General features: G+C 33.3%; 1 protein-coding gene across 5 annotated transcripts in view; it reads right to left on the bottom strand.

Annotated features, from left to right (window-relative positions):
* BRINP3 (BMP/retinoic acid inducible neural specific 3) overlaps nucleotides 1-24,385 on the bottom strand; it is a 386,225-nt gene that overhangs the window by 50,718 nt on the left and 311,122 nt on the right. For all 5 annotated transcript variants that reach the window (XM_525003.9, XM_063794383.1, XM_016934383.2 and 2 more), the window contains one exon: nucleotides 12,399-12,621. In XM_525003.9, coding sequence (XP_525003.1) covers nucleotides 12,399-12,621 — 223 coding nt within the window. The remainder of the gene's footprint in view (nucleotides 1-12,398; nucleotides 12,622-24,385) is intronic.

The raw sequence follows: 24,385 nt of genomic DNA, 5'->3' as shown, positions 1-24,385 counted from the left end.
TGGGAGGCTGAGGCGGCGGATCAAGAGGTCAGGAGATCGAAACCATCCTGACTAACACGGAGAAACCCCATCTCTACTAAAAATACAAAAAAAACTAGCCGGGCGTGGTGGCGGGCGCCTGTAGTCCCAGCTACTGGAGAGGCTGAGGCAGGAGAATGGTGTGAACCTGGGAAGTGGAGCTTGCAGTGAGCTGAGATCGCGCCACTGTATACAGCCAGGGCGACAGAGTTGAGACTCTGTCACAAAAAAAAAAAAAAAAAAAAAAAAAAAAAAAATTAATAATAAATAAATAAATAAATTCTATCTCCTCATTCTTTATTTATAGCACTGCATTAGCTTGTTTTACGGTAATAAACCAATGCTCTTCTTTTAACAGTCTACTGTACTTTAGTTTTAAATTTAGTAATCATATTTTTATCTTCTAAACTTTTTCTTGTTTTCCTATTTTTCCATTCTATTACTTAATGTTTTTTGCATGAATTTAATACTTTCTCAAACTTTTCTATGATGACGGATTGGGAAGAACTAGGACACCTTCTTTAACAAACATGATAAACCTGAGAAATAACATGGTAGAGTAATGAAAAACTCGACGACCTCTATAGCCAGATTGCCTGAGTTTGGACTCTAGCTCTGCCACCAGTAGTTGAGTAATCTTGCTTAATTTGTTTAGATCATCAAAACTTCAGAATCCTCAATTGTGAATTTAAAGTAAAACTACTACCCACCTTATAACATTGTATTAAGTTAAAAATGAAAAATGGTAAAGCATTTAGAACAGTGTTTGACACACATGTTTGTACTTAATACATGTTAGCTAATAACTAGTTAAACATGACAGTTGTCATTAGTGAGTCAGTTCCAGGATAATCTCTTTTAGCTCGTTATGTAGGTGGCTCTTCATCAAGAGATATTGGTGGATTCCACTGCATGTCTCTTCTGCTATTTAGATAGGTATTTCACTTACATGTGATGAATTGTGATTTGGTCAGCTTCAGCTTCATTCCTGTTTACTTTCTGCGGTTTATCTTTCAAAATATCTCTCCATATTATTGCATATTGATGAATGATTTAATAATTTCAGGTAGTGACACAGTTTTGTTCAGTTCAATAGGAATTTAGATGAGGTTATAAAAGAAAAATCATGTATTTAGATCATAATCATGTATTACTCTCCCTATGTATTAAATATATTGTTGAGGGAGCATGTACGTTTTTGTGTACACGTCTCAGTGTGTGCGTGTTAGTGTGCACTTAAGATATTGTTGAGTAGTTGTGTGTGTGTGTGTGTGTGTCTGTGTGTGTATGTGAGAGAGAGAGACCTGGTAGAATTTCCTTATATTATTACTAATGTACATTGTTTTATATTTGTTTATAGCTAACTTTCCTGCTTATATGAGCTAATTTTGTTTCTGTTCAATACAAAGTATTACCTGAGATTTGATCTTTTGTATTTCCTTTGAGGAGCCTACATGAATTCTTCCTGCTGAGCTTAATACAACCACCACAGCAAACTGACCTTCATTTTCTTGAGTGTTCTTTTGTCACGTCAATGTTCTTTTGTGATGTTCTATTTGTTGTTGTCTGAAGTGCATCTAGATTGTGAGATAGGAGATTTTTATTTCAACTGGCATTGATTTTTGAAATGTATTCACTCACTTTATAACTTGTGTTGGCTGCCTAAAATGAAGTGCTTCACATTTTTTTTCAGTGTTAGGGATTTGTGCTGGTATGCATCTGGTAATATGTAGTTTTCACCCTCTTGATTTATAAAACCATTTTCTCTTTTAGAAAACAGTGTCTTAACTTAATGCTCAAGGAAAAGAACTCCGGATTTCAGTCATATGCCATTTTAATGAGTTTGTATATATGTGCATATGCCATTTTAATGAGTTGGTATATATGTGCATATCTGTGTGTGTGTGTGTGTGTACATACATAGATACATATACATGTTAGAAAATAATGATGCTAAAAGGCGGTGAGGAAGATTATTTATAGGGACTATTTTGTCCTCTGCATGAGGATTCTAACACATAGTATTGAGATTAGAGATTGCGTACTGCATCTAAGTGGTGTTACCAAATTAGTCATTAGATTAAATGTATCATTAAAGCAACTCAAATTAGGTTTTCCCCACTGAATTGAGCAAGTTTGATTCAGAAATGATATCATTTGTAAGATTTACCTGATTTCTGGTGTTTAGTACGACATCATATTATTTATTAGTACTATCATTCAGAATGAGAAGTTTAGGACAAGCATCTACATATTTACCTAATGACAATTTTGAAATAGCCAATTTCATTTTTATGCATTGATGCTTCCAATATTATTTGTATGAAGCTGACAAAAAAGATTCTCATACTTTGAGAAAAGACTTTGAGTTATTCCTCTTTTATGCATGCACGATTATATTTTTAAAGAATAAGAGATTTTGAAATACTAGTCTAATCTCAGATGACACCAATATCATGGTGTCTATCCCTGGCCACAACATTTTAATGGGAAATGTTTAAAAGGAAAGGTCATAGATAAAGACAAATAATTCTGATATATGAGATGGGATTCTACTGTGAGATAACAAGACCACCACATCCTCAGAATAGAAACCCTGTCTCTACCAAAAATATAAAAAAACAGTCGAGTGTGGTGTGTGTGTGTAACACCAGCTACTTGGCAGGGTAAGGCCATAGAATCGCTTGAACCCGGGAGGTGGAGGTTGCAGTGAGCCGAGATAGTGCCACTGCACTCCATCCTGGGTGACAGAGCAAGACAGTCTCAAAAAAAAAAAAAAAAAAAAGAAAAAGAAAAAAAAGAAAAAAGAAAAAAAAAGAAAAAACGATGTTCACATTCCTATTTATTTGGCAGTTTAAAAGGCATCCACTTATTCAAAAACATAAGTAAAATTGTTTAGAAGTGATTCAAATATAGATGAGACCTATTAGAGATTCAGCCCTAACTTAATTATATTTAAAAAGCAAAAGTACAACCATTCTAAAGATTTCACGGTCAAAAACATTGTAAGATCTGGAGAAACATTAGTACCTTGGGATCTATATGGATTTACACTATGTGGCTCATCTACAAACCATTGACAGTTAATGTGATATCAGCAAATAATCAGTTTATCAATTTGTACTCCATAATATTTTTCTCTCATATGTAAGTTCATGTATCAATATCAAAAGAAGAGTCTCACTTAAAGTAACTCTCTCTATATAAGCCAAAATAAAAATTGAGATGAAAATCTCAGAAGTAAAGGTTATAAGAAAGAAATCTGACAAAAATATGTCCTAGTAAATGAATCAGCATTTTATTTGCTGGCCCTATCAAATTAGAATTTTACAAGGACATAGTGGTGTAATATCTGAGTCCATTTGAGAAGGTAATGAAGTAATTGTTTGCCAGTGATTGATACCCAGCACAAAGAAGACAACTAAAGAGGTGAGCAAAGAAGAGTCTTCCAAAATAATTTTCAGCACAAGGTAATTGCCAAATATTTTACTGTGATTGAAGTTACTACATTACAACCAAAGACAAGACTAAAATCAAAAAACTGGACAAAAAATGACGTGACACTGATCTCCAAGCACATACTTGGACAGTTTAACAGGCATTTAAGGAAGTAGAAATTTAATTCTGAAAATTCCTTGTTTAAATTAGTCTAATCATGTTTATTTCCTAATTGTGAAACTTTATGGAGTATTTGGCACGCATGTGTTGTAGCTTTCCAAAAAGGGCTGTAGTATTCAAGAATCTCCAACTTTGTTTAACCACCACTCCCTTTTTAAAAAGGAATGTATTTATTTGAGATAAAATACATTATCTTAGATAAATTTATTATTTTAGATTGTTGTCAGTAAAATTAATTCTTTTTAAATTAATTCATATATGGATATAGAATATTTTTGGTCCTTTTTAAATATATTTTTTGTTAACTAACCATGGCAGTCATTATCTCAACACTTTAGTTGCTTTCTAGTAGCTTTCATGCTAGATACCAATCTCAAGCAAATAATTATTCATTACCTTCTCAGACAGACTCAGAGTTTACACTTTCTCATTGTTGTAAAAATTGAAATTGATATGGTCCAAAAAACAACATGCTTATTCTGTATAAATATAATGAGATGATCATTTTGAACTATTACATACATGCACAAATATATATATATATATATATATATAGCCACAGAATCTCCCCCAACCCCTCCGCCCCCCAAAAAAGCAAAGCCTTTTGACTCTGTTAGTATTGTCAAAATCAGCTATCTAAAAAAAGTGCCTCTATTGGGTTGAGTCTGGACATCCTTCCTGTGTACATTGTGGGCTGCAGACAGAGTTCACTGGACAAAATGTTGAGGTACCGAAGTCTATGTCCTAATCTTTCATCAGTGAGAAAAAGATGAAGAAAAGCAAGCACAACACTATATTTCTACAGACTTTAATTTTATTTTATCATTATAGTTGTACTCTGCCTAAAATGCCCAAATTAGTGACTGGCATGGCTGACAAATAGTATAATTAAAGAGTACCAATAATTTTTATACATACACATAATACATGTAAATTAGTTTAAAAAACTAATTTCAACTCACAACTGTCTAAGATATAATAAAGTGAAAGATACTTAAAAGATTTCTGAGTAGGTTAGAGTAGAAATATTATGGCAAATATAAAACCAAGGCCATTTTAGAGCCATGGTGGCTGAAATGTAAGCTATACCAAGAATTAGATGAAAATACGTAGCATAAGTGATAGGACAATTTTCCCTACTTTGAAACTTATTTAGAAGTTATCCAATCAAGAACAGTGGGGTACATGCACAATTTTCTTTCCTTCTTCTTCTGTTGTCCTCAAAAAGCTAATCTTGGCTCCCTTGAATCAGAATCAGACAACTAAGACATTCTTTCTTAAGTAACAGTTTGTTTGCATTTAGACCATTATCTTTACGGCCAATTTTATTTTGAGTATGAAACACATGAAAGACATTTTGCAGAAAATTTATGAGTGTATTAGAAAATACCTACACACAAGAAAAGGGGTTTTCTGTTTTTGAAATGGAAAATACTTATCTAAGCACCTTTCATGCACTGGGTACTTCATATTTGCATTTCTCAGTAACAACATTTAATACATAAATGTAAGGGTTTGTAAATTTACTGCTTCATTATTACTGAGTATGTGCTTGTGAGTCATCCTGGAGTGCCTGAAACTAAAAAATAAAATAAAATAATAAAAGATCATTTTATAACATGTAAGTGTAAGAAAAAACTAATATCCTAATTTCCATACAGTTTCATATAAAATTGCTTTCAGCAAAAGTCCCTCACATTAATATATAAATGCAATTTTTAACTAAATCATAGATTCTATAATATTAAAGAATTTGGGTCAGCCATGGTGGCTCATGCCTGTAGTCCCAGCTACTCAGGAGACTGAGGTTGGAGGATCGCTTGAGCTCAGGATGTCAAGGCCACAGTGAGGTATGATCACACCAGCCTGAGCAACAGTGTAAGACTCTGTCTCAACAAAATGAATAAGTAAAGAAATAATTTGGAGGCCATTCTGTAAGGTACTTTTATTTGTTGGGATGCAAGTTTGGCTCTAGTAATATAACTCAAATAACAGTAACTTATACAAAATGGAATTTTATTCCTCTCAAATAACAGTACAACATAAACAATCCATGACTTATATGGTGGCCTCAAAGATGCTGGGTTCTACAGTTCTTCACAAGTTTCTTCAGTTACGATTTTTAGTTCTAGTCATCACATTTTCATCTTAGCTAGGGGAAAGAGATAAAAAAGATGACACATATTCTTCTTCCCTTAAGAACCAATTTAGAAGTTTCATGCATTCCTCCCATTTATATACATGTATCCACCTTAGGTGCAAGGAAGGTACACAGGTATGATGCAGCATGCGCTCAGATGAAACTCAGGGTTGTACTAGTAAAGGAAGAGAAGATGCAAAGGAAGAAGTGTTTGTCTTCTGTCTATTAGCTACTTAGGAGGAGAAGAAATTGATTTCAGGCATTCTCTATCCTAAAGAGTGATCCACATAGCCCTGGGTGTAGGTGGGAGGAAGGTGGGAAAAGAGGGCAAGATCCTATCAGAAGATGCACAAAGTCAAAACTATTTTCATAGAAATAAATAAGACATTTTTCTTTTGCATTGTTTTGACACTTCCACTGACAGTTCTAAAGCAATGGAGAGTAAACTACTGCTGAAGGCTTACTACAAACCAATTAGTGCCACCGAACTTTTCGCTCTCCTAGTGGGGATATATTCCTTACTGATACATACTTGTAAAACAGAAAGAAATGTTTTCAAGAATGTTCATTTTGAAGCATTTAAAAGAAAGTTTACTGCATCTTAATCTTCAGTATAAATCTGCATGTCAAAACAAGACACTTGCATAAAGGACTTATGCTGCAGATAGCACTATAATAGTTGATTTGAGGAAAATAACTTCTGCCATTATTTTAGTTGCAGGCTGAGGTAGCCACGTTTTTCATGGAACACCATTTTTACTTGACATAGTTTGACAGAAAAATGATGGTTATTCAGACTTGGACACTTGGTGGATCTGTTATCAAAACTTAAAAAAATGAGGCTGTTGCTTCAGGACAAACAACTGATTTATTTAATGGCAATGATAACAATAAAGCCTTCAAGTGAACAACACAGACTTGGAAAACTTGTATCTGCCACTAGAAGACTGACAGCTTTCTAAAATGTAAAGGCTTTTCTCATGAGTCCAATGATGATATTAATAATAAGTTCTTTTGTTATTGCCTACTGAAATATGTCAGCATTTGGAAGATTTTCATATATAAGTTGAAAGAGCATATATAGGAGTGCATGACATAGCTCTTATATAATGAATAGGTAGACTTCAACTCATTTTTCTCTGTGGCATTAAAATATTCCATTACATCTCACCTTATTTTGTTAATAAAATAGGAATAACTTCATAATAATAATATATTCAATTGTTTTAATTGCTTGCTGCAGCCTGTGTGTCCTGACTCAGAAGATCTGAGTGTGTACTTCTATTCACAACTCTGTGTTCAGTGACATCACATTGGTAGATTGATATTGACTGTGGTAGTGAACAAAAATTGTTAAATATTGTTCATCAAAGCTTTCCTTTTTCCTAAAGAGTTGTTTGCTAAACTTTTACCAACACTTCATGAAATGTAGTATTTCTATGGATCCTTGCTGCTCTGTGAATGGCAGCACAACATAGTATAGCTCAGTTACGTTTTAGGAATTATACTATGATAGTTTTCAATAATTGCTGACATAATTTGGCTCTGTTCCCCTACTCAAATCTCACCTCGAATTATAATCCCCACATTAGGGAGGGACCTAGTGTGAGGTAATTTTAGGGGCAGTTTCCCCTGTGCTGTTCTCCTGAGTGAGTAAGTTCTCACAAGATCTGATGTTTTAAAAGTATAGCACTTCCCCCCTAGCTTCCTTTCTCTCTCTCTCCTCTGGGTGCCATGCAAGATGTGTCTTGCTTCCCCTTTGCCTTATTCCATGATTCTAAGTTTCCTGCAGTCTCCCCAGCCAGGAAGAACTGTGAGTCAATTAAGCCTCTTTTCTTTAGAAATTACCAAGTCTCAGGTAGTTCTTTATAGCAGTGTGGAAGCAGACAATACAATTGCTGTAATCACTATCTTGTGATGAAATTAGTAAGCCATTGTTACATAGCTGCAAAGTTTTAGAATAGGAGCAAAAGTTGACTACCTCAAGGAAACCAAATTGTCACAGGCTTTAGAGTTTACTCAAGTAAGAAAAATGATTTTTATGTCGCATGAATTCCTCAGAGCAAAAATGGTGAGATTAATCTGAATGTCAAGCTTTATTGAAAAGGAAGAACTATACACTATACAGAGTAACTTTAATCTATCTGTCATTATATAGGAAATGTGAAAATATCTTATTGGTGGAGATGTACTTTGAAGGTCTTGTTTGTTTTTGCTTATTTTTCAAGATCTTAGCAGATCATAAATTGAGAGAAAAGTTCAAGGGAATGACTGAGAACAATTCCATAAAGGCAAGAAAAAAATATAATTTGTAATGAAAGCGAATTACTGGTATGGCTTATCTAAGTCTTCTTCAAAAATTTCTGAAAATGTAACTTACAAATACCCAATGTTCAGTTTACACTCTACCATATTCTACCCTCCTAGAATCCAGTACATATTTTTTTTTTGTTTTCCTGATGTCATTTCATATTATTCTTTTAAAAAGGAAAAAAAAAGAGAGATAGAAACAAAATGTTACATTGGCAGTAAAAGAAAAACGGGGATGGAAAATATCAAACTTCAATAAACAAATTTATCTAGCAAGAAGTCTGCATTGTTTTTGTGTGTGTGGTGACTAATAGTCAACTTAGGAATTATGCTAAATTAAAAAAAGAAAGTCAAGAAAATTCTGTGGCAATATTTGACTTATTTAATTTAGAAGTTTTGGAAAACAAAGATTTATCTCTACTATGTTGAATTCTAATGCAAATATTACACTTCTATTTTATTCTACATATTTGTGTTGGACGCTCCCAGTTTGAACTGGGATTTCAGCTTCCCACATTTTCATTACAAAACTTGAACTTGTATAGCATTTTTGTATGTCAACTTATAATTCATTTATTTTTACTAGAAATTAATGTGGCTTCCATGATATATTTTACTCTAGTATCTGCTCAATTGCAGTTTCTGTTTTTTCACTCACCTCACATATATCTGCACTTTCTGATAATACAGTCTTCCCTCAGTATCCCAAGAAGATTGGTTCCAGGAATTCCTCCATCCCCCCGATATTAAAAAAAAAATTAACACATACTCAAGACCCACAGTAAGCCTTGCAGAATCTGAGGATACAAAAGTCAGCCCTCCTTATGCATGGGTTTCGCATCCCATAAATACTATATTTTTCATCCACCAGGTTGAGGATGAGGAACTTGGTGATGGAAAAGGTTGTGTGAAAATCTTTTTGATTGTGAGAAATCTGCATATAACTGGACCCACGCAGTTCAAACTCGTGTTGTTCAAATGTCAGCTGGATTCAGATTTCATGGATTCCTGTGAACCAATGATTGCTGTTCCTTGAGATTGGATTCCCTGAGATTGTCCAAATCTTCCCTGAGCTTCAGACATACATATCCAGCTCTAGACGTACTAGTTAAAAAGAACTCTAAAGTCAATGTCTTTATAACCAGACTCATCAATTTGCTTCCTAATTCACCTCATCTTCTTGCACTTTCTATTTTGGGTAAAATAATGTATTTCATGGTTTTCAAATTGCTTTTAACCTACATACATAAAGCATAAGGCTCATTATAATCAAATAACAAGATCTTCACCCAGCCACATTTTCCAGGCATGGAATGTTCCCTGGGAGTACACAAAAAGACATATTAAATATCTTATTTGTGGAGGAAATAAGAAAACTTATGAGATGCATAAAATAATGATTTATAGCAGTGCTTAGAGGAAGCTTTATTGATGTGAATGACTGTATTTAAAAAGATGAAAGCAATAACAAGGAATCAACCTAGGTTTCCAACAATGGTGGACTGGATAAAAAAATATGGTACATACATACCATGGAATACTACATAGCCATAAAAAATAAAATCACGTCCTTTGCAGTAACATGAATGCAGCTTGAGGCCATTATCCTAAATGAGTTAATGCAAGAATAGAAAGCCAATTAATGTGTGTACTTATTTATAAGTGGGATCTGATATAGTTTGGCTGTGTTCCCACCCAAATCTCATCTTGAATTACCACATGTTGTGGAAGGGACCCTGTGGGAGGTAATTGAATCATGGGGCAGGTCTTTCCCATGCTGTTCTTGTGATAGTGAATAAGTCTCATGAGATTTGATAGTTTTAAAAATGGGAGTTTCCCTGCACAAGTTATCTCTTTGCCTGCTGCCATTCATGTAAGATGTGACTTGCTCCTCCTTGTCTTCTGCCATGATTGTGAGGCCTCCACCAGCCATGTGGAACTGTAAGTCCATTAAACCTCTTTTTCTTCCCAGTCTCAAATATGTCTTTATCTGCAGCATAAAAATGGACTAATACAAGAACTAAACATTTGGTACTTATGGACATAAACATGCTAAAGTAGACACTAGAGACTATTAGATTGGAAAGAAAGTGAGGGGGCCAATTATTGAAAACCACTGGGTACTATGCTCACTACCTGGGTGACGGGATCAATCATACCTCAAACCTCAGCATCATGCAATATACCTATAAAACAAATGTGTACATTTACCACCTGAATCTAAAATAAAAGTTGAAAAATTAAAAAGAATGTTTTATTCCCAAAAGGTGAAAATTCTCAAATTAATAACTTAAGTTTTTATTCCAAGAAACCAGAAAAAGAAAATGACATTAAACACACAGCAAAGAGGAAAAAATAATAGAATTGGTATGAAAAATAAACTAAAAATGAAAAAAATAATAAGGATTATCAAGAAAACTAAAAGTTAGTGAAAAATGAAAATGAGGTTGAAAAACTTTTAGCTAAACTGACCACAGGGAGGGGGGGGGAGAGAGGGAGAGAGAGAGAGAGAGAGAGAGAGAGAGAGAGAGAAAGAAAAGAGAAAGGACTGCCTAGGAAACTGAAAAGACACCTTAAAGAATAGAAGTAATTATTTGTATATCATACAACTGATAGGGAACTTGCAATCAGAACATATGAAGTCCTCTTACAACTCAATGCTCACTTTCAAAAAAATATTGAAATCTGTGAAGGATTTGAATAGACATTTTTCCATAAAAGATATACAATGAACATGAAAAGATGTTCAAAGCACATGAAAAGATGTTCAATATTGTTAGTCATTAGGGAAATTTAAATCAAAACCAAAAGATATTGTTTCATATTCACTTCGATGGCTATAACCAAATTGATACAAAATCACAAGTGTTGAAGATAACGTGGAGAGATTGGAGTTGTCATTTGTGACTGGTGAAAATATAAAATGGTGCAGCCACTGTGAAAAACAGTTTGGTAGCTTCTCAAAATGTTAAATACAGTTGTCTCATGACTCAGCATTTCTCCACTTTGGTATATACCCAAGAAAATTGAAACATATGTCCACATAAAAAAGTGTACATGAATGTTTATAGAAGCATTATTCATAATAGCTTAGAAGTACAACAAGCCAAATCTTCATCAAGTGATGAACGAATAAACAATATGTGGTATACCCATACTACTGATGCTACAACATAGAAGAACCTGAAAGCAGTTTGCTAAGTGAAAGAAGCTAGTCACAAAAGGCCATATATTGTACGATCCCATTTACAGAAAATGTCCAAAATAGGCAAATCTATAGACACAAATAGTAGATTAGACAAATTTATAGAGAGAAACAGCCTTGGACTGGGTGAAGGTTTATGAGGAGTGACTGCTAATTGGTAATCCATTCCTTTTTGAGGCAATGAAAATGACCTCACCTTAGATTATGATGGTTGCATAGTTTTTTTTTTATACTAGACACCAATAAATTGTAAAACCAACCAACCAAACAAAAACAATCCAATGTTTTCTTTTTAAATGGATGTTTAAAATTATGTACTAACCTTCAGGGTTTTTTTTCCAGCAAAAGAAATCTATAATTACAGCGTTCTCATCTTAATGATTTAAGCACCAAGTCAAAATTCAAGCATTTTATGTAAGATATACTGATACAAATATATATTTCTTGTGATAGTGTCCTATATTTTCCCGTAGCTTTTTGTTTTCAAACTGACCTCAAATAGATAAATACAACTTTTTATTACACTCACTTGTCAGTACATCCTAAAGCAGGAAATTCAAACACTGCTTCCCCAAGTCAGTTCAGACGCAAATAATTTAATTGTTGTCATCATTCCTATTAAATTTTAGAAGCTTTCATAGTAATTTTCAGAAGTTTTTGTAGAATTAGGTTTGTGGTTTTCTATACACTGGTTATAGAAAATACATCTTGAATTATTTTATTTGAAAATTATGTATTGAGGAATTTTAATTTCTCATCCTGTTTGTTTCCTAGGCTCACAATGTAACCATAGGGCTTTGCGCTTTTCTGCTCACTGTAATGCAATTATTAGTTGGCTACAACACATAATAAATTAGAATGATTTCTTCATTTTGATAAGAAAAGAAAAAAGAAATAAGTGCTAGTATATATTTTTCTCATTGTACTATTACTTTGAAAAATAACTATAATTTATTATTTGAGACTTAATATATTGTTTTCAAATTATCTCTAATAGTATAAATTAGATCATGATTTGTATATTAACACACCTGCATTCAGAAAAATAAATAGAACTCACTTTTTTGGCAATAAACTTAATTGCTTACATTACCACAAATGTCTTACCTTTGTCTTGGCAGGCTGATGAGTGGTTGTTTATGACACCTCTTGCTAAGGCTAAAAAGCTTGTGTACAATTTTCTGCGCCTTTAGGAAAAGTTGTTTCATGCTGTTCTCCAGTTGTTCATAACGGCGCTGAAAATTAGAATCCATTGTCCACAAATGCATTATAGTAGATGTGTTGAGGAAATAATTCATAGGTAGCCTTTTCATAAATAACTTGAATTCATCTGAAAAATGTCAAAATTCAACACTTTAATTATGAAACAATTATTTTTTGTTTTTCACAAACACGTATGTCAATATTAAGAACAAATACATATACACATATATGTCAAATTAAGAACAAATAAATACAGTGCCTCATTTGTGAGTAGCAAATTAATAGAAGATGGGGTTTTTAGATGCTTTAGAATTATCTTCTTTGCTGTTCCCTTTAAAATAGAACTTTCATGAAAGAAGAAAACTAAAATAATTTGTGCTAAAGCAAATAGTTGAAGCAGAAAGTTTAACTTAATTTTTCTGTGTGCTTCTTTTAAACGTCTTTCAGTAAACTTTCTTCAATACATAATCATTAATCTGACTTTCATTTTTGGCAATGGTATTAATAATCCTTTGTATATTTAAAAACCTTTTCAGAAATTTTTATTAACTCAGAATAGAAAATATATGAAACCAAATAATTGTATCAGTTTTTAAAGAAAAACAAAAACCTTTTTAAATATAAAATTATAATATTAAACTATGCACCCTAATTATAACCGATCTTATTTTTAACCCTCTTTGTAACTGACTATATTCTAATTTGTTATGACTAACCATTTAAAACATGAGTACATGCTAAAAAAATACCGAAAAGAATTTAAAGCTGAAATATTGGCTTTTGTTTTTGAGTCAATAATTGTGCTGTCTTTTCAACTGTCTCGTTTAACCAACATTAGGAATAAAAGTTGATGCTACACTAAAATAAATAATAATAAAGAAGAGCTAATAAATATCTGAACACAAAAGATAGTTGAAATAATTTTCTAAAGGTGGAAACAACTAGACTGTTAATCAACAAATATGAGCATATACAAAATGTATTATATACATACAATAGAATATTATTCAGCCATAACAATGAATAAAGTTCTGACACATGCTACAGCATAGACAGACCTTTAAGATATTACACTCAGTGAAATAAACCAGACACAAAAGGAAAAATATATTGTATGACTTCCCTTTAACGAAATATCAATGCTGGGAAATGCAACTTTTTAACAATTCACAGTGAATTATATTCATGAACATTGGGTTTATTTTTCCTAGATCAAATAAGTACAGAGTTCTGGCATCTTTCTGGCATTGAAGGAATAGACTTTTATCTGAAAAAAGAAGGAAAACTAAGCAAGGTAACAGTACTTTTTACAGAAAAAAGAAAAGAGAAAACATTTTATAGGGCGTATCTGTCCAATATGCTTCAAACCATTTTTTAAGTAAGCAGCGTTTAAATAATAGATGCATTTTTTTTTTGTTATGGGGTTTTGCTCGTTACCCAGGCTAGAGTGCAAAGGTGCCATCTCGGTTCACTGCAACCTCCACATCCTGGGTTCAAGCAATTCTCCTGCCTCAGCCTCCCGAGTAGCTGTGATTACAGTGTGTGCCACCAGGCCCAGCTACTTTTTTGTAATTTTTTAGCTGACCAACAAGGTGAAACCCCATCTCTGCCTCCCAAAGTGCTGGGATTACAGGAGTAGAGCCACTCTGCCTGGCCTATAATTCCAATTTGATCATATCCTATATTTTATTTGGTCCCATTTGTGTCTTTTGTTAAATTCCCTCTTTTGAATAAAGAGTTAATGCATGGAAATTGGAAAGCATTTCTTGGATTATTTACATAGCAGATGCCACTATTTTCAAAACTAATTACTCATTTCATTGTCATCTTTACTTGAATAGTTTTGAAAATCCTTTATTGTATTGTAGGCATACATAGTTTAATTATGTTCATTGTTTGTTATAATAGTATTGGGAAGGGATTTAAATTCATAAATTTTATTGAAGATAAGGAGTATTTTTAAATACATTTTAACTGAACTAAAGTGAGTATAACAATGTATGGCAGCTGAAAATTGCCAGTATGTAATTTCTAAGAAATAGGGTTTTAATATGACACTTGAATAATTACTTCATTATGAAATCATTAAGAGTCACCACTGTCACCCAAAACATTTACTGAACACCTGTCGTGCACAGAACATACAGATGTTTCAATCTATGACAACAAATATGAATAAACCTGTCTTTTTATTTTAAAAAATGACTAATGATGTGCAATATTTTCAGATGTTAAAACTAACATCTTCAGTATCTGAAATTCACTCTACTTAGAAGACCCCCGGAAATATTCCTGTGGATATCTTTTCTTTTATTGTTGGCAATTAGTAAAATTTATATTTATAGAATACAGAAATAAAATTTGAATGATGCATTAGAATTATAATATAAATCAACAATTTACATAACTACAGAAATAAAACACAATTGTTAGGGATGCCAGATAACATTTTATCTTATAGGAATTACCAAAGCTATGTAAAAAATAAAGTACTATTTGCTTTTAAAGTGGAAAATACACAACAGCCATACTTTTGGGGATACATAAATAAGCCTGTAAAAGGAAACAAATCAATACCAAATAAAAATTACCCAGAAAAAGTTAATCTAAAATATTGGTAATTAGAGAGATTTTATTCTACAAATATCTCTGTGTTAAGTATGTATCAAGTGAGTACTTTTCATGGCATAATTTTGAGGACGATGGAGAAACAAAGTAACCAACTGCAAAAACAATAATAATGGGAATAAACATCATCTAAGCTGGCAGGAATTTATAGTCAGTCACAGTCTTCTTAAAACTTTTCACATGAAGCAAATAATAATACGTAGTGAAATGTATTATATTAATGAATTCTGTGGAAATAAATAGAATTAGACTGGGTGACAACTTTCTAATAAATTATAGATGAATAATGAGGCATGATGTTAACTCTCTGGACTACTACTACTTCTCCATTAAAAATTGAGTAATTTTGAAAATAGTTAAACAAGGTTTGTTGTGCCTTTATCCTTTTTCCGTCAATAGAAAATCTAGTTAACACTTGATAACTAATTAGCTAATTTTGAAACTAATAGCTATAAATATTAATTCAATTATTTATCCCAGTAATCCTTCATGCAGATTTTATTGGAGCAATTTTATATGCAAAACACAGGTAAGACTTGGTTTCATAACTCTGTTAGCAAAAAGTTTTATTAACACCACTATGTTCAATTATCTTATATATTTATGTCTTTGGCGTTTATTTCCATGCTTTGCAATTGAATTAAACTGATGAGAGTGGGGAACTGAAAATTTTGGGGATGTTAAAGAATCAGACTCAGATACATACCCCCGATTGGAATTTTTGCCCTTACTAATAAACATAAAAAAACTTTGACCAATGCAGTTAATTGTGTACTTTCAAATGTTCAGAACCTCTATTCAGAACTGCTTTAGAATATATTTTCAAAGATATTCTAAAGCATTCTAAGTTTTCTAGAGTTTTGAGGGTATATAATTTACTTACTGAATTATGTAAAACATTAATCAGTTTTTCATTATTTGTAAATAATTTCTTGAGTTATAAATCAACTAAAATAACTCAAAACAGAAGCTGCTGTCATTGGTAAGCAGGACTATGGATAGGGAGTATTGAAAGAGGAAACTTGTGCTTGCTTTTATGATTGTTATTAATTCATATTATTGTGCTAATTATATTACAATTTATATTAATATTGTGAATACATATAAAATATAAGCACAATACTACAGAATTATCAATACACCAAGTACATATCTTCTGTTTCAGACATTGATTTTTTATTTATTATTTTTTAGAGACAAGGTTTCACTCTATTGCCCAGGCTGAAGTAGGGTGGCATGATCATAGCTCATTGTAACCTTGAGCTCTTGGGCTTACGCAATTCTCTGGCCTCGTCCACTCCAGCAGGTAGGATTACATGCCTAGCTAATGTTTTATCTTTTATCTCTTTTTTTTTTTTTTGTAGACATGGGGTCTTACCATATTGTACAGGCTCAAGCAATCCTCCCATCTCATCGACCCAAAACACTGGAGTTTCAGGTATGACCTACAGTGCCTGGCTTCAGACATTTAAATAAAATGACATTATTTAATTACTTGTTAACATGAGGTAAAACTCTACTGGCTCACATTTTATGTGTGTGTTTTTTTAAATCAAAGTATATATTGGTATAATTCAAGTATTTCAGTAGAAATGACAATGCAATATGGATAATAAATTTATTATGAAAGCATAGCAACAGTTTCAGTACAATGATAGAAAAATACATAATATCTAACAAAATACATAAAGGATGATCACAGGGCACATAAAATAAAAAGAGAAATAGAAAAAAACATATGTCTGATATATATATAAAGAATCCATGCAAACATTTGTTTTTACACACAAAAAATGATCATTTCTGATTTTATATTACCAATTCAATTACTTTAAATCCATTTCTTCTACTTATGTTTGTGAACATAGGATTTCTTGGAAAATAATACGTGCTCATAACAAATTCTAGTAACACAATTTTTTTGTAAGCAATAAACTAAAAAAAAAAAAGTATTACTTTCTCACACTAAATGCAAAACTTTGGGGCTTTCCATACATGAACACATAGCAAGTATGCTCTGTTTCATTGGCTGTTTTTTTTTTTTTTTTTGTGTGTGTGTGTGTGTGTGTGTGTTTTGCTGTTGTTTAGTCTACAGTTGGTTTAGACGCAATACTAAGTACTAATTCCAAAGCTGACAAATAAATATGAAACTATGTTTTCAATGTTATTGCTCAACCAGAACACCCTCTAATAAAGCTATTTCTTGTTTCTTGAGAACCACATTTTCCTGGAATATGAGTTCCTTTGTCTTCTGATTTTCAGTGGCAAAAAAAAAAAAAAATTCTAGCAAATAAGTTAATCAAAAACCTCGACACTACAGAAATACTATCTTTAAGTCAGTAAGATACAAAATTGGCAAGATATGAAAGAAGTGGGAATGTGAGTGAGAAGAAAGACTCACGGCAAGAAAAGTTGAGACAGAGAAATTCCAGGCAGTGTCCTGAATAACAGAAAGTTACCAAGGGCTGAAATGGCACCTGCTCCTCCAGGGAGCACTACTAATACACAAATGTTGACCCACGCTATAACCCTTAGTAGAACTGGTAGATTTTTTACTTTTGCAAACTTTTTTTCTCCTAACGGTTCTAAGGGACTATTTCAATGATTTGTATTGGTTTTGAAATTTCCCAATATCTACAGTAAATCACTGATATGACTTTGAGTAGCCACACATCAATGTAAGTCTATTCAAACCATTCTATAAGCCATGGGTATAGAGTTTATACGGAAATTGACAAAATACTATAATGCTGCATAAAGTAAATGGCAAGCCTGTTCAATAGCTTGTGAACTGGACAATTTTATGAGGCTACAAAGTGTTGGGTACACAAGGGTATATATCAGAAACAGATTCTAATTCCTTAGTAGCTGCCAGAAATAAGGTATGCTGTTTCTCACTATTTTATTTTTCTCTGAAAGATGCATCATGTTTTATATTAAAGCATTTCAATACATCAAGCCAATTAATCTGTCCCTCACTGGGTTGCCCTGTTTATGACTCCATTCATCTGTTTGAGAAATTACTCAAATACAGCCTTATCTCTTAGAAGCTGGAAAACCCAGGTCCTCACTCTCCCAGTGTCCTTGCAACTACAGAGGGATTGGGTGTATCATTTAAACTAGAAGAAACAGGTGTACCACCCAGATTTTGATCTTAAGTTGTTAATGCAAAGACAAAGAGAGTGCCTAGAGAAATTTTCTCAGGAGATAATGTTTGCAGCAGTAATGGTAATGGTTATTTGGTTAGTTCCATATGGTGCTGTTCATTGCAGTTAGCAGTGTTGACCTCACTAAATATGTCTTATGCATTTCTTTTTTTTAAGATGGGGTCTCACTCTATCACTCAGGCTGGAGTCCAGTGGGATGATTTCGGCTCACTACAACCTCCACCCCCAGGGTTCAAGCGACTCTTGTCCCTCAGCCTCCCAAGTGGCTGGGATTACAGGCGCATACCACTACTTCCGGCTATTTTTTTATATTTTTAGTAGAGACGGGGATTCACCATGTTGGCCAGGCTGGACTTGAACTCCTGACCTCGGGTGATCTGCCCGCCTCAGCCTCCCAAAGTGTTGGGATTACATGCGTGAGGCATCGCGCCGGGCCTATGAATTTTTTTTTTTACTGTTTCCTGTGTAGCACATGAGTAGGTTTCCCTACTTTTCTTGGTGATTTGATGTGCCATCCAGAATCCCTTTATCCGATTTTGGATTTTGGTTGTGTCATCCAAAATCCCTGAATTTATCCGATTAAGTGAGCTAGAGCCTGTTTGTCTTATTTACATCAAAGAATCTGGGCTTATACAGGTACAGATACCAGAAGTGGTTTGGTAAAAGCTTCCAAAGAAAATTGAGAGCATATGTGGTTTGTTTCCTACTGGCTGGGACAAAAAGCTTTATAAACCTACACAGCATTAAGGGTAGAATTTTGACATTAGAAATTCCACCTCTGTCCACCTAGAATGAAGTGTGTGTTGCAGAAATGGCATTTGGACCTATATGCCTGCATATAATTGAATGAAGAGCATGAAAAATTCAAAGACTGTGGGTGAGTTTACTACTAATAGAGATGGTTTGCTTAAAGTGCCCCAATTCCTACCCATTCAAAGTACAGAATGAATGTGAGACTTTCAAAGTCTGTGCTAAATAAATCTTTTACCTCTTGCAGCTGTAGGGCTTCAAAACAAGCTTTGACCCCAGGATTGAATTTAAATTCCTTTCAGATCTGTTATGTTAAAGTTACAAAGAACCGTGATTGGAGAGGCATGGGAACCTCGGAACTGAAGGGTAGATATGTAGGATGACTGGAATTGATTTAAAATAATCTAAAGCATAAACTTTTGCTTTCCCACCCCTGTGAAGCCAATTCTTATGCCCATTATGCCACAGGGGAGCTTATTAAAAATATTCAAAGGGAAGGATAATTTTCCAACAGACTACCAAGAATTTGCTCATTTTTTATTGGAGGAAAAAGCATTAAATGCATGGGTAAAAGGAATGCTAGTATCTCCGAGTGCTGTATTGGCATTTGTCTATAGGATAGGGACATCAGAGTGAAAATCGGTGTGAAATCAGTTCAGCTCTGACTTCAATGAATATATAATTACCCTCTGTACTGAGGCCCAGTAGCAACTATTAGCCATCAGAGTCACAGTGAACATAGGTATTGTAATACACAGATAGTTCAATGTGCTACTTAGAAATGTTTAACCTGTAGAAATTTTGGAGTTTACTAATCAGATCATGCGCCTTGACAAATACATGACCAGTGCCTTGAGGTCCTATTTAATTTGTATATATATATATACATATATATATATATATATATGCAAGACATAGGTCTGGCAACAAAGGCCTGGTTTGAGTCATCATGAAAAGAAAGTTATCTTATCAAATTCTCAGCCCTGAATCATTCCTGAATCATTTCAAAGACCACATCTCTTGTATCACAGGTTAGTAAGTACGGCAAATATTCAACTCGAATGGTGAGTGATAATTTCTGGGGCCCTGGTATGCTACAATATTCTGGAAATCAGAGTGTGGTCTTATAAAAATCCGGTAATAAATTCAATTTCTACTATATGCTCTTCACATTAGGCCAATAAAGACTGTAACCCATAAGATGTTTAGTTTCCAATTATTTGAGTAAAAAATTGTAATGGAAGAACATTGACTTCATAAGCTATTATGGAGTAAGATCAATTAAGACAAAAATACAAAGTGAAGCTTCCTGTTTCTGCTTAAAGTATAAATCTAGAGTTACATTGCTTGTTTTTCATGTTTGACACAATTCCAGGAATTTGGGATGCATGCAGTACTTGAAAATTGTGAAGAGAGTATTCATATTCCATCTCCAATTAACTCAATATGTTGGCTAAAGCTTCAACATAGAGTCATTCTAATTAAAACTGCTATTCCTGATGTGGTAGCTTTACCATTGGCATGATTCTTGGCACTGAGGATAATGCTTCCTCTCTGGCATAAATTGTTTTCTCTATAACTGTAAACAGAGAATATCAGGCACAATTTTTCTTTCATATGTCAGTTACAAGAGTTAAAGATTCTCATTGTATTCTGGGTTTAAGTAATTTCTCAGCATCTGTGCTACAATTTATTTTACAAGGACGTAGATCATCTCACTGTGCCACAGGACATATTTTGTTAATGACATACTCTGAAAAATACGAAATGTGAAATATGTAAAAAAACACGACTAGCAGGTCTTCTAGCTTCCGGCCTATACCTTAAGTATGCATGAGGACTGAAAATAAACGTTATTTATATTGAGAGTCTGGTGATTCTGTGCACATTTGGATATCCTCTTCAAAATGAAGAACAAGTAACTGCTTCTTCATATCCCCTTAATAAGAAAGATGTACAAATCTTGGAAGTTGCATAAAACACTTTCTCTGGTGATATTACTGATAATGATGACTTCAGTGATCTGTATTGGTGTGGCAGATGTGCCAGCTGCAATTCTTTTGCTCCTTGATGCCCTCAAGAGATTACTTCTGCTATTGTGATTTGAGGCTTGTTTCTGGCATAGCATCTGAGCCAGCATCTCCAATCCTTTTGTTGATTCTGTGAACTACCCAATCCGATGTCTTTAAATAAATTCCTTTCTGCTGCAATCAGATACTGTTCTTACAAGAATGCTGACTGATACAGCTAACTGAGGCCTCAAGGGCAATTATAATTTGTAGTTCAACAAGACTTTAACAAATATTTGTTGAATGTCTACTGTGTACCAATCACTGTGCTACTTGAGTGTTAAAACCACAGTAATAATAATTATTACTATTATAATAATGACAACTTTATCAGGAATTCTGTGTTGATGAAATTATATAATTACTATGAAAACTTAATAAAATGTATTTTATATAATTAGTCATAAATAACTGTTAGTTATTATTTTTCTTTTATAATTTATTTAGTGTTTCCATATGTGCTGTGCTCAGCACTTTACATGGATTAGCCCGTTTAATCTTTACAGCAGTCCTAGGAGGTGGGTCCTATTATAATCTACATTTTGCTGATGAGAAAATTTCCCTAAGTAAGTTTCAGCAAGCTGTTCAAAGTGACACAGTTATTAATTAAAGCCCAGAACAAACGAAGTCTGAAAAAAGTAAGGCTCCTGCCTTAATAAATATAAATTTTTGTAGAGTTGACAGGAAAATAAAATTATTATTCCCTACACTTAAAGAGTGCTTTTGTTTGGTAGACTTTTCATAAACATTATCATATTCAATCTCATAATAACCATGAGGTAGGACAGTCTGGTTTTGTTGAGATGTGGTGTGAAATGAATTTGAATTATAGGATTATTGACAGACCAATCTACGAGAGAAAAAAATAGGAAAATAATAGACCTGAGGAAATATAAAAGGAAAGAATTTTATATTTCTCTGAGGGTGAGGACAATGTTTTATTTTTCTTTGTATTTTCACTTTCCAAAGCCCTAAGACAGCATATTACATATACTATGAATTAAGTATACATTGCTTAAATGTCGTAACCAATTAACAAGTTCCAGAAGGAAATGATTGAACCTAAATATAAACATCTACAGAATAGTTCATGTGGAAAAGTAGTTAGAGCTTAGTCATATAAAACGTGAAGCCATTTTTTTATATCTTATGACCACGAATGACTCAAGTGGGTAAAAAACAGTTGAAATAAGATATGTTTTACAATTCTAAGACTTAATACTAATATGAATAAAGAGAATTCAGGTTGAAAGCAAAACTGCAAGATAAAAATGTAGATACATTTCTTAACTTATGGATGAGAAAATGGCAAATGAAATTTAGGTGGAAAAATTATAATGTATGTAAATTGCAGCTTGATGACTTACTAGTCAAAATATCCTGCAATAACCTGTGATCGTTAGTTATAAGCAAAATTAGTAATACATATTCATGGTTACATTAGTAATTTTATATTCAGTACCTTTTAAGTCTTAAGCATTCTTATAGGCCCTCAACACTCTTAACTCTCTATCTTAGTTATTGCTGTAATGTCTGCTGCACTGAAACAATAACCATGACTTAGATATGTTGAGTGAATTTTTCCAAGTGTGATGCCTGCTATGTAATGCCTGGAGAAAAGTTGCTGAACACACAAGCAATATTTGCCTATGAGACTGAAACTCAATTGAAGCCATGTACCCACTGGCAGATGAGGAATCCAGAGCTAAAGTGAAGGTGGTGAGAGATAATCTCAGAGGAGGGATTTTTACCCTGGCCTAAGCGGTCAGTGTGGTTGATGGGATGCCACCCATAGTTCCCTGTTTCTTTATTGGACATAAATAAATCAGCATACATGCACAAGCATATTGCTGTTTTTGATTGTTTGGTTGCTTGTTTACTTGTACTAAATAGCCAACGGTATGTTGATCAACATCTAATGGGGAGAGAATTGGTGGAAAACACTTCACACCCTTTAAAGAGCAAGTAATAATACCTTCAAGGAAAAATACCCTTTCTTTTAAACAGGAAACACTTGCTTGCCACTACTCCTCTCTTGTAGGCGAATTGTTAATTTTTGCATTCGTTTTTATTCCTTTTCACCAGTCAATGTAAATGGAGGCCAAATAAGTTTAGTGATTTCCTTATGAATAAAGATCTACAGAAAAGTTGAATTAGTACTTAAATTAAGAAATTTCATCCATAATTTGTCTTTCATATTATGTTGCTACTGAAGTGTTATGTATATTAAATGAAAATGTATAATAATTATTAAAATAATACTAATTCACATATTATTTAACTATTAGGAAAGTTAAGAACAAGCATAAAATATATTATCCACTAGCCACATTGAGTATCTCTACACATAACTAGGAAGAATGGGAAACCTGTCAGTTATTTTGCTCTATGACATTCAGCTGTAATCTGATTTTTAAAAATGTTGTCTTCTTGCCACACACAGTGGCTTACGCCAGTAATCCCAACACTTTGGGAGGCCAAGGCAGGAGAATTGCTTGACACCAGAAGTTTGAGACCAGCCGGCATAGCATAGTAAGACCCCAACTCTATAATTTTTTTTTTTTAATTAGCCAGTTGTGGCTGTAGTCCCAACTACTCAGGAGGCTGAGGTGAGAGAATCGCCTATCCCTAGAAGTTCGAGTTTACAGTGAGCTGTGATTGCACCACTGCACTCCAACTTGGTGACAGAGCAAGATCTTATATCAAAAATAAATTTAAAAAGGTCTTTCTTTCTTGCAGTAGTTTCACATACAGTGGAACTGCCTACTAGATGAAAAATAAAAACGATGTGATTAAATTTTTAATAAGTCAATATCAGTGATTTGGGTGACAAATAAATGCCTAACTCCTTATATATGAGTTAAATTTTCCCTCAAATATTTAAATATTGGCTTTTATGTACATAAGAGCTATTATACTCTTTATTTTTATCATGTTATGTTTATAAATTATTTACTATAGTTCTTAGTTGTTGAAGACATTTTTCCTCTGGATTGAATTAACCAAATGTGCTATGTGTTATACTCTCCCATACATTTTTCATAATGTTACTTAAATTTGTCAGAAAATGGACTTTATTGAATAAAAACTACATGTGATGCTTCTAATTGGTCATGTTTAGTTTATTGATTCCAAATTAAAACATCTCAGATTGTGGCATTAATAATTTACAGATAATTGGCAGCTGTGCTAACTTGTTTATTATGAACTTGGCACCATTGTCATTAGTCTGAAGCTGGTACATTTCTCCCCAAACCCTCCTCCTTGGGAAATTCCA

Source organism: Pan troglodytes, chromosome 1, assembly GCF_028858775.2.
Source record: "Pan troglodytes isolate AG18354 chromosome 1, NHGRI_mPanTro3-v2.0_pri, whole genome shotgun sequence".
NCBI lineage: Eukaryota > Metazoa > Chordata > Mammalia > Primates > Hominidae > Pan > Pan troglodytes.
This window is presented reverse-complemented; position numbering and strand designations above follow the sequence as displayed.